At 39.4% G+C, this 16,936-nt stretch overlaps 2 protein-coding genes across 6 annotated transcripts; one reads left to right on the top strand and one right to left on the bottom strand.

Moving 5' to 3' along the window:
* Positions 1 to 2,473: 2,473 nt before the first annotated feature.
* Positions 2,474 to 6,522, bottom strand: LOC105906668 (PHD finger protein 23B-like). Of its 2 annotated transcripts, none has more exons than XM_031572550.1 (5): positions 6,388 to 6,522; positions 4,784 to 4,818; positions 4,507 to 4,599; positions 3,762 to 4,284; positions 2,474 to 3,519 (listed from the first exon to the last, which is right to left on the bottom strand). In XM_031572550.1, exons 1-5 carry the CDS (start codon positions 6,452 to 6,454, stop codon positions 3,317 to 3,319), a joined length of 921 nt encoding a protein of 306 aa, XP_031428410.1. In that variant the 5' UTR covers positions 6,455 to 6,522; the 3' UTR covers positions 2,474 to 3,316. The 2 variants fall into 2 exon arrangements, with proteins under 2 accessions (XP_031428410.1, XP_012690304.1); XM_012834850.3 differs by lacking the exon at positions 6,388 to 6,522 and adding an exon at positions 5,570 to 6,051.
* Positions 6,523 to 6,525: 3 nt separating this feature from the next.
* Positions 6,526 to 15,639, top strand: LOC105906669 (CTD nuclear envelope phosphatase 1A). 4 transcript variants are annotated; one of them, XM_012834853.3, is made up of 8 exons: positions 6,528 to 7,192; positions 8,741 to 8,807; positions 8,929 to 9,047; positions 10,023 to 10,094; positions 10,388 to 10,504; positions 10,668 to 10,779; positions 14,516 to 14,600; positions 14,746 to 15,639. In XM_012834853.3, exons 1-8 carry the CDS (start codon positions 7,088 to 7,090, stop codon positions 14,804 to 14,806), a joined length of 738 nt encoding a protein of 245 aa, XP_012690307.1. In that variant the 5' UTR covers positions 6,528 to 7,087; the 3' UTR covers positions 14,807 to 15,639. The 4 variants fall into 4 exon arrangements, with proteins under 4 accessions (XP_031428411.1, XP_031428413.1, XP_031428415.1 ...); XM_031572551.2 differs by lacking the exons at positions 14,516 to 14,600; positions 14,746 to 15,639 and adding an exon at positions 11,295 to 11,450 and having other exon boundaries at positions 6,526 to 7,192; XM_031572553.2 differs by lacking the exons at positions 14,516 to 14,600; positions 14,746 to 15,639 and adding an exon at positions 11,749 to 12,340 and having other exon boundaries at positions 6,527 to 7,192.
* Positions 15,640 to 16,936: the final 1,297 nt, after the last annotated feature.

Here is a 16,936-nt window from a genome sequence, read left to right as displayed (position 1 = left end):
TGACAAGCTGTCAAGAGTCTCACTGCACTGACTATAAAATATTTTATTCATGTCCACCACATGATCTATCAGCAAGCAAGGGTCATTAAGGGAGATGTGCCCTCTGGCAAACTGAAAATCAGCACGCAACACTCAGAATCACCACCAGAGGGCGCCCACAGCACCCTGGTTGGCCGGCCTGTAGCCCACTTCAGTGGTCTGTTCAGAAGTCTGCTTTTCTTGTCATTTCCGCATACACGCGTGTCATACATACAGGGGAACGAGATTGCGTTTCACAAGGACCACAGTCCCACATAGCACAATAAATATTTTAAAAGACAAAGTAGTATAAACAAACATACCCAAACACTGTACACACATACCTGTATGATATATGATGTATGATATACCGGTATGATGTTAACCGAAGGGATGGGAATCTGCTCTATGTATAATGATATCGTAAGTGCTTTGTATGAGGGCAGTAAGCCTTACTACAAGCAAAGAAATAAGACACATACCTGACTCCATGGCCAAGAAGCTGCTAAGTAACAATTGAAATTCGGAAAGAAGTGAGATATCTCTACCAAAATATCTCTACCATTCACTGTAGATGGAATCTCTGGAACAGACAAATTTGCGGAATTCTGGCACCAACATAAAGGCTAAGCTTATTCTGTGTTCAGAAGCACTCTATAAGGCTGACAATATTGTAGTGATTCAAAAGTGATTATGTCCCATGAGCTGTGTAAAGCTATAAACAAGCTGCCTGATAATAAAGCAAGTGGTTCAGATCATTATTCATCTGAAATATGCTGCAATGAGCAGAGATCCTTTCTCTATTTGTTTTACTAGATTTACGATTCATGGCTTGTTACCAGACTCAATGTTGTCTGTCCTGTTCGTGCCAGCCATTAAGGACAAAGCTGGTCAAGCAGGCAGCCTAGATAACTACAAGCCCATAGCTTTAGCCAGCATACGGTCAAAAGTCCTAGAAATAATTCTGCTGGATAGATGAAATGAGTTGATCAACTTCACAGATAACCAGTTTGGTTTTAAAGCTAAACATGGCACTGACCTGTGCACATATGCCTTAAAGGTGGTGTGTAGTTTTCAGTAGAATATTTTAGTAGAAATGTAATATAGTATTCATAATTTGTATTCTTTATATTTATTCTTGAACTTTCCACACTAGTTGCATGATTGGTAATACTTCAGTGAACCATATTATGTATGTGGTTAGCCTGAGTTGGTGTTACTGTATGTTGTGTGTAGTGTGTGGAACATATCAAATGCAATGCCAGTCGTGATCTAGAACCAAGAGGACAAATGCCTAACATGTCCTGCATTACAATCTGATACTAAAAACAAACTTAAAGACACCTAAATGATATAGTGGAAGTCAAATGTTTGTGGCTGGAGGAGTCAATACTTTACACACTGTTTTATGAATAAATTAATTTTCCGGCTTAATGAATCTGAAAATGAAACATAAGGTTTAGTACTACACACTACCAATCCCAGTTGTGGAGACATTGGTATAGCTGTCTCTTAGCAAGACAGAGATATATATTCTTTTTTTAACCATGATTTTATTGTGCTGTTGAATAATTGTGTTTGCATGTATGCAATTTATTAAATGTGATGTTTTGTTTAAAGTGACGCTTATTGAGTAAAAGGAGGAAGGTCCAAAGTAGTGTGTGTGGATGGTCTGTGTGTGTTTAGGCAGTTGAAGAACCTCACAACCAAAAGGGTTGCAGTCTAGTGGTGGCAACACGAATGCTCCAGTGATTTCTGCCAGAGGGTTGGAGGGTGATGGATTTGGGAATGGTGAAGTGGGGTCCTTCACCAGGCAGAGTGCCTCCCGTGTGCAGCGTGGGACATTGATGGTCTGGACGGGTGGCAGAACAGTTCCTGTGCTCTTTCCTGCTGTGTTCATTAACCGCTAAAGGGACTTGTGGTCAGAGGCCTTGCAGTTCCCATGCCAGACGGTGATATAGCTGGTCATAATGTCTATGGTGCATCTGTAGAATGTAGTGAGGATGGGTGCGGGGGGGTGGTGGACTCACCTTCTTCAGGTGCCACAGGAAGTGGAGACACGGCTGGACCTTCCTGGAGAGTGCAGTGACATTCAGTGAGGCGTGTTTGGTGCTGATCTTTCTGAAGCCGATGATGACCCTCTTAGTTTTCCCTACGTTCAGCCTGTTGGTCCACCTCCGCGATTCATCATCGAAGCCTACCACTGTAGTGTCATCAGCAAACCTGATTAGGTTGGAGCTGGATGATGCTGTGCAGGCGTGAGTCAGCAGGGTGTTCAGGAGCAGACGCAGCACACAGCCCTGTGGAGCTGACACGATGACATGTTCCTGGACAGGGAGCACACAGCCCTGTGGAGCTGACACGATGACATGTTGCTGGACAAGGAGCGATGGACTTTTCCAGGTAAGGCCTAATCTTTCTGAAAAACCATCCATTACGCCAATTGTTTTTTTTCCCTTTGCTTTATTACTGCAATATTTAATTTTAAAGACATTTTCAGGGGGGCAGGGGACTTTTACAACTGTAAAGCTATTCACAAGGCATTTGTATTCACTTTGGTTTGGCTATACTGTCAAACAAAATGATCACCATCCACTAGGGTTTATTTACAGACTTCTCAAACTGAAACTAGAAATGACAAAGGCAATCTACACATTTGAAAGAATTTCTCATCTAATGGACAATTTCATTTCAACCTTTTTAATGAGGAACCAACCAAGAAGTTGGCCTTTCTGCCACTTCTTAAAAGTTTCTTCCCTGTCCATTGATTTGCCATAGGAGGTCATACCAAAATATTCAATACATCAATTCATCACAACACTAGACTTGTCTCTTGTGACATATGCATCCCTTGGATAGGAAAATATAATGTCTGTCTCAATAAGACAGATAGCTCCATAGGGCCATAGTACAGGTATACCTGAAGTACATTCTCTAAAGCAGTATACTGAAATGCAAACTAAAACCCACACAATTCACTAAGGAAAAGAAAGAAAAAAAAGAATATAGCACACTCCAAAGCAATCGACTGTCTGACGGCAAAACGTGCAGCGCTGAGATCACACTGTACATGGCAGGATTTATTGAGGAAGGAAATGTCCTCAATGTTGCTGAGTGTGAGAGTTCTGCCACCGTTGGTAATACTCCAAATCATTCATGATGCACTGGTACACGGTGCAATTTAATAACACAACATTGTGGCCAATCCTTAAAAAAATGAAACCCAGGAACTCATGTTACAGTCCTTCTCTCCTGCTGCTGTTAAATCAAACCAAAGATTACTTAGTCCATGCTGTCTTCACTGATCCATCTTGGGTATGGATTTTCTATCAAGTGGGTAGTTCCTGCACTTGTGGCAGTAGAATATGTCGGGTACATTGGATTTCTTTATCTTGGCACATGACAGGTGCACCCACACACCACACTGGTTGCACTCGATCATCGGCCTGCCCGCAAAGGGCTTCCCACAGTAGCAGGTGATCAAGGCCCACGAGTCATCACCTGCAATTTGAAAAACAATTTAGAGTTAACTGAAATGAATCCCACCCAAAAATATACCCATTTCTGTGGGGGTTTTCCCGTTCAGATCTCGTTTTTTAAGTCAGTTTGGTCACAATATTTTGTAGGGAACGTCAACAGTTAATTGTACAGGTATATTAAACATGAAATACATCTAGCATCAATGCCATTGTTTTTTCGAGGGTTTCATTACTTCACGACAGTTTTACATGACAGACACTTACCTGTCTCCACCATGATGTCCTCATCTGCAACCCACGTTTCACCCTCACTGGAACTCATATCTGCATCCCTGTGCTGCTCATCCTTGAGCTCCATTCCATTGGAACCACCACAGTCTTGCTCCTGCAGGCCACGTGACACAGTGGCATTGTCCATCTGAAAGGAGTCTCCTTCAACTTTGACTGATCCGTTGATCTTCAGGCTCGCTTTGGCCTCTTTATATTTCTTGCTGTGCTTGATGCGTGCCCTTTTTTCAAACACAACACCAGAATCATTGTCTCCATTTTTGCTTAAAGTATCCGATGAAATCTGTTTTCGGTCCCTCTTCTGTTCAGTATTTTCTGTGCGGTCATCCAGGTGCATCTTTTTCGCTGAAACGCCTTCCGAGTGCTGATAAAAGCTGTTCTTAGCCCTTTTGCTTTGAGACTTCTGGATGAAAGTATGGATTGTGTGCATGTCTGTATGGTCCTTCTCTCCTGGAACATTTGAGCTGGAAGATTTTGAGTTGGAAAACCAAGGCCTTTCCTGAAACAAAACCAAGCATGACTTTGAACATTGTTTAGTGCAAAATACACGCATTCAAGACTCAATAAACAATTGCTACAACAGAAACCTGTAAACCTTCTCTCAATGTTATTGTATGCCTGTGAACCTTTGCTTAACATGTCAGAACATACTGGCCACAGTATGTCGAGTGAATTCATGTTGTGAATGTGCAAAGTCAAAGCTAACATGTGTGCAACGCACTTCTGTAGGTGAGGGCATATATCCAGCATAGGCAAGTACGAAACTGCAGAATTTGTTGAAGTCTTCAACAGTCCTTTTTCTTCTCTCTGGAGTCTGATGGGGAAATAGTTTCCAATTAATATTTTTTTTATTCCTGTCAGCTTGATCATACAATTTTTTTATGTTGGTACATGCCATCAACAGCACACCTCAATAGTTTAGAATGTGTCAACAATGACATAATGGGTTAGCCAGATATCCAGTTTACAGAATATGTGTTGCTTGGCCATCAACTCACCACGATGGACTCGGATTTGCAGTTCTGGGCTGCACCTAACGGTGACAAAACAATACAATTTAAACATACGTTTAACAATACAGCTTTTCACCTGTCAGACACGCCTATGTCACCACGGTGGTGGTCGCTGAAACAACTCTTCAACGAATAAGGGAAAACTACAATTGCTCGAGTAATTAATGTTAACGTTACCTGGGTAACTTACCTCTTCAAAATCAAATAAAGCGAACTTACAGAACAAAACTTGCTAATGTTATTTAAAAAGGTTTTTAAAGTTATGTTAAGCTCTTAATGTTATATCTCGACTATAAGGAGGCTGTTGCAAGCCAATTTACAAGTAATTTGGCCAGCTAAGTCAGTCAATTGTTCTAGACCAACAACGTTAATGTTATACACGTTCGCTGATTAACGGTTACAGTTAGCTATCGATAACAAGCTAGCCACAGCCAGCAGAGCATACTAAGCTATTGCCATAACATTACATAATTGTAATATGGCCAGTTATAGAGCATAATTAACTTTAACAAAAGATTCGGAACACAGCATGTCAGACTTTGACGTAACGTTACGTTTAAGTTAACGTTACTTTTATTTTGCATACAACCTAGCTAGCTAGCTACATTAGCCAAGGGAAGATGCACATTTGAACCCTGTTTTGCATTCGTAAAATTGGCTACCGAGACAACGGTCGGGCAATGGCTCGACGAATCGTCAAAAGGTAACGTTATAGAAACCTTAGCAGAGAATAATACTTCATAATCATTTTCATATTCGACGTTTTGTTACCTTGATGACCAGCCATTATCCCATGCATGTTCAAGGATCTGTTGACTGTCACAAATGTCCACAAAAAGCCCCGCTACGGTCAATAAATCTTCATCCCAACCAAATTAAGTGAAATTCTCTGAAAACCTGTCCAATGCCTGGGTCTCAATTATCTTCGATTGTTCTTAGAAAGCCAACTGAATGCGATTCCTTCAAAACTAGCATGTGTGAAGTAGAAAACGATAAGCTAGAGTAACGTTAGCCAACTATCCAAGTTGTCACTAGCTATTTTAACGTTAACTCAACAATCGTCGAGCTCTTTACGAAAAAAAAACAGCAGAAACAGCTAAAGTACATGCAATTTTGAAAAGAAGAAACAAGTCCTCAATCTCTCAACGTTTCACCAAAACTTCCTAACCTGGCTAATCATCTAGCTACACTTTGGACAGCGCGCGACTATGAGAAGTTAGAGGCGTGGAATTCCTGCTGACGTCACACTGTGTGTAGTCGCCAGCGACCACGTGTTGTGACTATTACGATCTTGTTTAAGCGGCAAAGATGTTTAATATGGTAGGCTTTGTAATACCAGTATCAAACTAATAATATATATATTTATCAACAACAAAACGAAAAGCCTCGTGCTGCAGACAAACATGATGTGACAAAATGTCTAGAATAGGGAATTTCTGGTGTATTTCCTCATTGATAGCCTTAATGGGAACTTTGACAGATGGGTCTTGTTTTGTCACATTTTTTGAATACTTTTTCAGACAATATATGTTGCAAACTTTACTGTCTGAGAGCGTCTTTATATCCTGCTATAATGTCTCTGTACTTACCACTGTACGTCTGTATGTCTATTCTATTTTTCAAATCCACTGCGGCGAGGACAGGGACCGGTTTCATCTATAGCCGGGACTTTCACGGAAGTGACGATTTAGTAGACTGATGGCGGCCCTCATTACGGTTCCGGATTTGCTCGGAAGCTATTTTGATGGCGTCCACAGTGACTTTCTGCGTGTTCTGTAAATGGTCTCAAATATTCTGATATTCAAGGGTACAATAATAAGTGGACTTGGCAATGCGTACTACAGGTTTGAATTGAAATAGCAACTTAGCTAGGTATTATCCGAAAACCTTCACGCCAGACTCTACAAGATAGTCTTGCTACAGGTTATTCGTGAACGCTAAGAAATGTCTTCTTGACAAAACCAGCTTAGAGCTTTTGCCCGTTTAGTCGGGGCTTTTATTTTGTCTTAGGTGTAACGTTTATTGTTGTAGTAAGAGGACTCCAAGGTGAATACAGGTTGACCCAATAACGGGGTTATAACTGTAATATATAGAGATATAAAGAGCCGACTTACGAGTAGGGTTCTGGAGGGAAGTTGCTAGCTTTTAGCTGGCTACTATTGTAGCTAGCTGAAGCTGGACTCAGTTTTATCAAAGTCGTTTGGATCTGGACTTCCAAGTTTGTGGACCAATTTCACATTATTATAACATACGTTTGGAGACTTACTGCGTCGATCTTTACGTATCAACATGCTGAAAACTCGTCAGTGTTTACTTGGGATAAGGAGTTTTCTTGGAGTGGCGTCCAGAATATGGGGATTCATTTTGTACATACTCAGGAAGCACTTAAGAACGGTTAGTATCCGTTACTTTGTTACAGTAACTAATTGCCTGTATTCGCACAAGTAACATTATGGTGTTTAGCCTATACTGTACCTTCTGTGTTGTTCATCTAGTATACTTATGAACTTTCTGAATTTTGTTTCTGAATCTAATAGAAAGAATTGCAGAAGACATGAGAGTGATTTTATGCCATTTTAATAGGCCCCTATATATCAGTACTTACCTACAAAGTAAGCATTACTCTATGCACTTCTGACTAGCTCCAAAAAGTGTTGTTAATTACTGTGTACAAACGTAGCCAGACCCACAGTTTGTAGTCATTGGAGTAGATGTAATTTGTTAGTCACATGGTGAAGAGAAACAGTTAGGCAATGCAAATGTTTATGATGCTTATACAGGGTCTCACTTCGTTGAACCCTAGACTTTTGACCTGCTAATACCAAGTTCAGATTGAAAAAGAGTATGTGCAGTTGTTTTGTATGGCCATTAAATAGAGGTAAATGAAAACATGAAAGTGTTACAATTTTACTCTTGTTTTTACAGTCAATGGTTTTAAAGCTTGTGTGAATTTTGTGTGCTAAACCTCCAGATAGTTAAAGTACCCCAGTTAGGGTTTTGTGCATGAAATATATTTTGGGCCATGTTCATTTATCAGCATAGTTAGCTGACATAGACCTCATGCTAGGCATGATTTATTTTATAGGTCTGGTGGGACAAACAGTCCATTATGACCTTCAAATGTTTTTTTTTTTATGTAATGACCTGAACTGTGGGGATATCTTGTAGTTCTGCCAAGTGTAAACACTCTAATCCCTACTAATTGATTTGTTGTGTGGGCTGTCCAAGAGGGTGAAACATAACATTGACCGGAAAATGTTGTAATTGGAGGCTTGTGTGCAGAAGTGTCACATTTCCTATAGGAACTGTGAAGCTGATATCGTTTACAGCTCATAACAAATGTGGTTGGGTTATTTGTTGTATGCATGTTTCAAGGAGAGCATACCTATGGCCATGTGAAGGTGTGTTTTATGATTATTTGTGTATGTCAGCAAGTGTGAAGGGGGCCCACAGGATACTCATGACTACTGAAGTCACCCTGATCTACAGCTCCATGTTTGACATCTTTTGACAGCTGACAGCTGTGGGAGGGGCTATAAATAGTGTCAGTTAGGGATGGTGGTTGGGGGGCGGGATAAGGATGTCCTTTGCACACAGTACTTCATTCTGTACTTGGCACTGATACCTAACACTGACAAAGAGAAAGAATAAAAGGAAGAAAAGTCCTGAAATGAACAGTAATATGGACACATGTTCACACTTCCTGAGGTCAACAGGGGCTAAAATACAGACAGGGAAATTGTGAACATGGCATAGCCATTTGAGATGCACACATGTGGAAATACGGGTCTGGAGAACTTAGGAGGGCTTGTTGTTGGGTGGACCTGATATTTTTCAATCATTTTTTTTTAAAGTAAATAACTAACATCTGTAATTGTGAGCTCATACAATTTGTGATTCATCTATTCACCTTATGTTCTCTTTGTTATTTATTTCACACAGATAATTCAGTATCAAACAGTGCGCTATGACATATTACCTCTATCACCTGTGTCTAGAAACAGACTGAGTAAGTAAAAGCTTTTAGTGTAACTAAATGACTAAGAATCATTAGACATGCATATCACTACATAATACTGTAATACTGGCCTGGCGTGTACAACCATTGGTGCCTGGTGCTGTTTCTTCAGATGCTGTGAAACGTAAGATTCTGGTGCTGGACCTGGATGAGACGCTGATCCACTCACACCACGATGGGGTTTTGAGACCCACGGTCCGACCTGGCACGCCACCAGACTTTATTCTCAAGGTATGGCATGCTGTTCTGCACTGAGCCACTTTTAATATAGAATCACCAAATCCACTAATTCACACTGCCCATTAGTAGTTCTTTCATAGCTATATTTGCAAGGTTGGAGTATTTTAGTACATTGACAAAATCCTATTTAAGTGACCAATAAATGTCAAGACCTACCCAAGCCCACTTCCATATCACATGGCGCAGGCAGCATGCAAGGTGGCATAGTCTGATGGTATAATAACTGAAAGAAGCTCTGTAAAGTTGCAGTCCGCAATTTGGTTTTCTGGAAAGGTTGTTGATATTTGAGCTCAACAGCCAATCATATTGCACCCCAACCTTCTGTGCTCCTGAAGCACTTGCGTTGACAGGCTAGGATTGTTTATGGCTCGGTCCAAGCCACTTTGTTTATTATTTATTTACAGGGACAGGTCTGTTTACAAACACCAGAGTTGTTTTGGTTTGTTTACTGCAAACACTGAACAGGCAGCTACAGGACCGTGAGGAGCAATTCACTGAATTTGATAAACATTTACATTTATTTCTTGATTTTGTATCTATTCACAATCATAAACAGATTGTAGGAATATAGCTATGTGTGTGTGTGCTGACCATTTTTTTATGTGCTGGGAGATATGTATACCACAGTAGGATTCATTCTTCATCTCATGTTTTTGTTTTGACAGGATATATATACGGTTCACACATTGTGCTTTTGTATATGCAGTGTGTAAGTCCAAGAACCAGTAGATCCTTGGTTTAAGCAAGTTTTAGATTTTGGAAGATTTGATAAATACATCATCAGTTCCCAAACAGCCCAGCTGATGTTACGACCTCTTGTAATAGAGTAATCTTCTTTGCATTATGCCAAAAGCCCATGCATAACATAACAGAAGCTGGCACATAAGAATACAAGTGCTCACACAAATGTTCTGAATTGTCTTCGGTCTCTAAATCTGCTTTTCACCTCTTATTTCTTGCTCTCAGGTGGTAATAGACAAACATCCAGTGAGGTTTTTTGTGCATAAAAGGCCACATGTTGACTTCTTTTTAGAAGTGGTAAGTATCTTTTCAATGTATTTATGTCCTGGCTCATGTGCAAATTTGGTTGTGGGGGGTTTATAGTTCATATGGATGGAAGTTTGTGGTATTTAGGCACTAATGTCTTAGCCATGTCTATTGAGTTATAATCATAACTTGTTTTTAGGAATCAGAAGTTCATTATGTATGTTGTTATGTAGGTTTCTTGGTTTTCACCATTCCTAACCAAGCTAAATAAAATGCACCACCACTCCTTTAAAACCAGCTCCATAATGAGGGTTAACTACAAGTACTTGATTCTGTGTCCTTAGGTAAGCCAATGGTATGAGTTGGTTGTGTTCACAGCTAGTATGGAAATCTACGGATCAGCAGTATCTGATAAATTGGATAATAACAAGGGCATTCTGAGGCGAAGATACTACAGACAGGTATACTCACCATTATTGCATTATTGCAAGGTCTAGAATTTTATAATAAGTAAGGACAATTAAAAACACATCAATCATTTAATCTAGTTTATCACATCCTATTGTATACACTTGCTCAATGTTATAACTCTTGTTGACCTTACTTTGTCTTCTATCTTTTTAGCACTGCACTTTGGATCTAGGTAGCTATATTAAGGACCTGTCAGTGGTGCATAATGACCTATCCAGTATAGTGATACTGGATAACTCTCCTGGAGCATATCGAAGCCACCCAGGTTAGTGTCTTTGTTGAATAAAAGTGCTTTTGTGGGATTATCAGGGGGAAAAAATCAAAAATGTAAAAGTTAAACTAGACGTACCGCATAGGGGTGCATATGATGACTGCCACATAAAGTGAGAGAATATGCCAGAATTAAGTGAAACTATGAAATAAAAACAGTATTGAAAAATATTTTAAGACAGAATAATACAGGCCTATATTTATATATGTGTGTGTGTGTGTAATGAAACCCTGTAAAGACTGACACATTGAACGTGGGCCAGAAAATTAAAAAAAATGTAAGTTGAAGTGGACCTTTGTTTTGTATCATATTTGATACATCAGGCCTTAAAGGCAATGTATTGATCAGAACAAAAAATGTTTTAGAAACAAAAACAAATATTGTCCATTGCATTTGGAATATTTAATGTGGGTTGGTTCTTTTTATTCCAAATAGGAACCTTTTTACAGCTTTTTGTATTTTGCGTTGTAGGCAAAAACAAACAAACAAAATGTTTTTGCTTATTACAGCGCCTCCAGTGGTCAAATGATACAACATTTTTGCACCACCTCAGTAAGGGATCCTGAGTCTGTATATCATGTTTCATGTCATTAGAGTTGATCTTTCTGTCAGCATCATGAATTGCAATAAAAAGACGGAGATGGAGGGATTTACAGATAAATTACCTTAAATACTTGTTGCATCATATTTCATACTTGATATATTTACCTTAAATACCTTTGATACATACATTTAAAAAAAAAATATATAAAATTATAAAGTAATTATTAGTTGCTTCAATAACATATTTTTTATTGAATTATTAGTAACAATATAAATAAATGTTATTCTTACAGTAACTTTACTGTAACTACTACAGTAAATAAATGTTATTCTTACAGTACAGTAACCAAATACTTGTGAGTTACTACACGACGGCAGCCATTTTGAATATAACATTCAAAGGCCCACTACTGCCTACAGTGCATGGATAATCCACCAGAGGGCAGAAGACATGAAGACAATGTCAGATTGCATAGAAGAGATTTTTCAGGAAAGTATTGATCGCAATGAGGTAGACGTCTCAAAAACCCATATAGCAAATATTGTACAACAGGCGTAATAGGGTTAAGTGTTGGGTAAACATTTACCCTAGTATTGGTAAAACCAATATGAGGAGGCTGATGCCAATATGGGTAGCTTCGTGTCAAAAGGCCACCCAGCCTTTAGTCCCTAGAACTTGCTAGAAAAATACTTCAACCTGGAAGGTGCACTGTGTAGGATTTAGTGGCATCTAGCAGAGAGGTTTAATTTTGCAACCAACTGAATACAACGCATTCCAACGCAACAATGTGAGCCAAGCATTAATACGTTGACAAGAAGATAGAATATTTTGCCTTAACAAGTAGTTCAAACTGAACTGAAACTTTATTGTGTGAGTAGCATTTATTTGGCAAGACATATAGTATTTTTTGATAAACGTGTGTTGCATTTTCAAAACACATTGGGCCTCATTCTCAAACATTTTCTGAAGTTTCTTTTGAAATGTTTCTTACGGGCTTCGGAAAAACAATGTAAGAAAAAGACATCCGACAAATTCATGAACGCTTGAAAATGTGTTCCTACGCAGCAGAAGTGTTCTGAGCTGTGCTGCACCGGAAGAGATTTCTTAAATTGAAAGCGCGTTCTCGTGCTCCTGAATTTGCATACATACGCGCCCCGCCAGCTCCTTATAAGGGCACGCAACCGTAGTGACGTGTGCAGTCGGAATCGACCGAATCTACACGAAAGCAACTCGTAAACGAGTCATGTCAAAGCGGAAAGCGAGCACAGTAAACGCAGATCTAACTTCAACGGTGCAGAGGTGGACCGTTGCAGGATGTAGATGTGTCCATTTTATTCCACTATAGCTATATCAACGTGATTGAGTTTAGTGCTTATTTATTTATTCGTGTACATTTACATTTAGTAATTTAGCAGACGCTTTTGTCCAAAGCGACGTACAAGGGAGAGAACAATCAAGCTACGAGCAATAGAGACCTAGTGTAACAATAAATACTACTTTACATAAGAAATAGAAAAACGAAATAGAAAATAAAAACGAAGTGCAGGAATGTAACTGCTGTAAGTGCAAATTAAGCACTAGTCGAAGTGCCAGTTAGGAAGGGAGGTGCTCTCTGAAGAGTTGGGTCTTCAAAAGCTTCTTAAAGGTAGAGAGGGACGCCCCTGCTCTGGTAGTGCTAGGCAGCTCACTAGACGAGCGCAGCATTCTGGTGTAGTCCTTTTATTTATTTTATGACATCACGGTGACTCGTAGAATCATGACTTTACATGTGAAACGTAATTGTTAATGATACAAATATTCTCGTAATTATTATTATTATAATTATTTTAATCCGAGGATGTCGGTAGAGTTGATGTGAACGCAATCACCAACGATTTCTCACAAATTCATTAACACTTCTAACACGGAGAGTTTTCTTTAATGCGATTCCTCAAAAAAACCACAAGATGGCCCACGGGGAATGAGGCCCATTGTGTTTGTTTTAGAGGTGTGCTTTGTATTTGTTTGCAAATCATGGGGTATTTGTAAATCTTTTTGTCACTAAAATGATCCCATATAACACTATATTACCACACAGGACAGGGCTATGTATTATCATAAATGAAAAAAATTACCACAAGCCGCAATCGTCAGGCTCCAAGAGCAATGTGTAAACTGCCCTTATTGAATGATTTTTTTTTTTTTATGAAATTTGAAGATGGACAAAACCATGTCAGAGGAACAGAGGAAAACATGGTGTAACTTGTAGTGACATCTTAAGAACGATTTGTTTGAAATTGGGTCAAAAGCTTCTATATGCCATTATTAATGAGCCTTCAAAAGTCCATTAAGATTGACCATTCACACAAGCATGTATTCGCAGCTTAATTTTGATTGGCCAAAGGTAACTATTTTGTTGAGCCAGCCAAAATTGAACTTTAGGAGATGTGAGAAAATGTAGCACAACTTATGTTTCGCCTCCCCTGCACATTCTGTTTATTTCCACTGTTGCCATCGTAATAGCCATGCTGCGAAATTTGGCGTGTGCGCAGTGAGCAAGTCAATAGTAAAAGTCTTTTTTTAGCCTTGTTTGAGCAGTTGGCCATCCTATATGGAGTTATGGATCTCTCCCCATTAATTTAGGTAGGAGCCTGATTTTGTTAGCTCTAAATAGCTGCCCGGAGGCGTTGCCAAGATATCACATTTTTAAAACTACAGCTTAAGCTGTTCTTGAGATATTGAAATGTGTCTGTTGCAGTGCCCCCTATGGACGGAAATCCCCAAATTTGGTGTTCAAAACATAGCTAGTGAAGCGCTAGATTTTTGCAATTGAACATTATTGACTAGGGTGCCCTACTTCACCAAATGAATCATAATGAGCTAGGGTGATGCACCTCCTAGAGGCCAACATTATTGGTCATTTTTGGTGAAACAGTTGTTGAGCTATTGCCCAAAAAGTGCTTTGAGCCTACTCCAGGGGGCGCTACAAAGAAGGGGCACACCAGCTAGGGACACAAACCTCATATTCTGTATCAGCCATGTCAATCATGCCAAGTTTCATGTGGTTTTGTGAAGTCTATGTATATGATATCGTCCACTAACAATCAGTAAAAAAAAAACTGACACACACCGCCCTGTGGAGCAGCATAATGATTTGAATGTGATTCTTTCAACACCATATTGAATGCAGCACCTTTCTCTTCGCAGACAATGCAATACCAATCAAATCATGGTTCAGTGACCCTAGTGACACAGCACTTTTAAATTTGTTGCCGATGTTGGATGCGCTACGGTAAGTATCATCTCATCCTTTGCATGTGTAGACACTTCTGTCAGTTTTCTTCTCGTGGAGACATGAAAGCATATCCAAGTTCCTCTTGAGGAAGGAATATACATTCGGAATTTTGACCATATTTCCCACATATTGTTCTCTTCAGGTTTACATCGGATGTCCGATCCGTCCTCAGTCGAAACCTACACCAGCATCGACTGTGGTGATTTCGTCCACTGGGGCCAGCCTTCTCTCCGAGCCCCGACTTAGGTTTTGTGAAATGCCTCTTGCTGCCATTCGTTAGCCCCTTAAGCCCTCCATCCACTACTGAAGCCATCAGCCCTTCATCTCCATACCACTTCTGCTGAGGTAGTGGAGTGCAAAGAGTTTGAGGAAGATGGAGGATAACGATTTTTAGAGACACTTATGGACTCTTACCACTGGGGCATAGAGGCCTGCGTTTATGTTTTTTTTTTTCTATTGTCCAAAATGGAAACTTTGCCTTACAGTCATGGGATTCTGAGTGTGCATGTTGAGTATTTGTGCGAGAGTGCTTGTGTTACAGCATTTTTTTAGTTTCTTTTTTTTAATACAGAAGAAACAACCGTGGCAAGTCGGTCCCCTGTCACTATCAGGGTTTACCTGTTCAGCACTTATTTCACCCCTGATCTTTATAAGTCCAAGTTTTACACCTTCCCCAGTGCTGATCCTTTCCTGTCCTCAGCCTCTCGCTGACCGCCATGCTCAGGTAGAGTCATGTCATTGGTCCCCATCACTGGAAAGTGATGAACCATTAAGTATTTTTAAATTTTGATTTTCTTTTTGTCCATAGTAATGAGCTGTGGTTCAAATCTCAATGGATGAGTTATGAGCAATATCAACTATTTATCTTATGATATTGATTTTTATTGAGAACTCGCTTTGGCAGAATCTAAGAAGAATTGTAATAATTTGTAAGTGGAAAAACATAAAGACTATTTTTACTGTGGTAAAGGATTTCTGTTCTCTCCCCAGAAATCAACCAAAAAATGAATAAATAAAAGAATACAATTTTTGAGTTGAAGTATTTAATAAATCTATGCACTGTGACAGGTAGGCAGTACCAGTCAAATGTATATCCATGGGTTTGTCCTGAAGAAAACCTTAGAACGTTAAAATTGAGGTAAACATACCCAAAATGCAAATAGCATTTTTGTTTCATCAGTGTCAATCACAGCCCTGTACCCTACCCAGTGCCTTTTGACTGCCTTGTTTTTACCTGTCTGTCCTTCAGCTGACCCATTTACAATGTGGGTCAGCTAGCCACTTAATGCACGTGCCTGCAGGCCCACTTTTGTGCGTTTGCCATACAACATCTATCCACTCTTTTTTTGATGGCACAGTTTTTTGTGGTGGGGGGAAGAGGGAGTGAAATGTCTGTAGGCAACATTTTGACCTAAAGGTTCTCAATTCTGGCAAAAGGTTGTTGATGTTTAAACTCAACAGCCAATCAAATTACATCCATCCCTGCCTTGTTCTTGAGGCAACCTGTTGATTGGCTGGTAGAGTGCAGAGATTTTCTTGAGCACACACAGCTAGAGGACCTGATTGTGACAATGTATTGGATTAGAATCGCAGACTGTACCTTTATTGACTCAAAATATTTTGGTGTCTGACATCTGATTGGATTGCTGCAATGATCAGTACAACACCATTGAATAGGTGTGGAGTAGAGGTGCCTCTAGATCTTCTTTTCTTGGCATTTTTTTTCTCCAACAGAAAGCTTCCTTCACATCCTGAAGCAATAACGCCTCCTCAGTGATTAAAAACACTGCAGAATCAGACCAGTTATCTAGTTTGCTTCATACAAAACTAAGTGATGAGATCAAAATTACAAACCGCAGGGTTGGGAGGATTACTTTAAAAATGCAATCCAATCAATTACTGATTACCTGTTAAAAATTGTATTCGGTAACCTAATCCAAGTATCACAATATTAAAGTAATGTAACTTGATTACTTTCCGTGACTTTTGGAATACCTCAATGCCAAATGTGCAAATGAAGACAACAGAAAAGAGACATCAATAACATGGCTTTTACTTAAGCATATTCTGTAAATCAACAGCACAATGTAACCTTAGAAAAAAAAATGAGGAAACCAAGTTTTAAGAATGAAACCCCCCCTCTGCTCAGTGTTTTTGAAAGAAAAATCTGCTTGTCATTATGCAAATTCAGCCTAGAGACCTACACTGAAAGTGCACAACACCACAGTTTACAGAGCATAGGCTATTCAGAAATAAAATCAGCTTCTTTTAGAAGAAAGAAAATATGTTCTTTTTCGGTTACAACACAGATTTAGAACATCCACAGTATTTTT

The sequence above is a fragment of the Clupea harengus genome, chromosome 8 (genome assembly GCF_900700415.2).
Source record: "Clupea harengus chromosome 8, Ch_v2.0.2, whole genome shotgun sequence".
NCBI lineage: Eukaryota > Metazoa > Chordata > Actinopteri > Clupeiformes > Clupeidae > Clupea > Clupea harengus.
The sequence above is the reverse complement of the archived record's forward strand: the minus strand, read 5'-3'. Positions and strand labels throughout refer to the sequence as shown.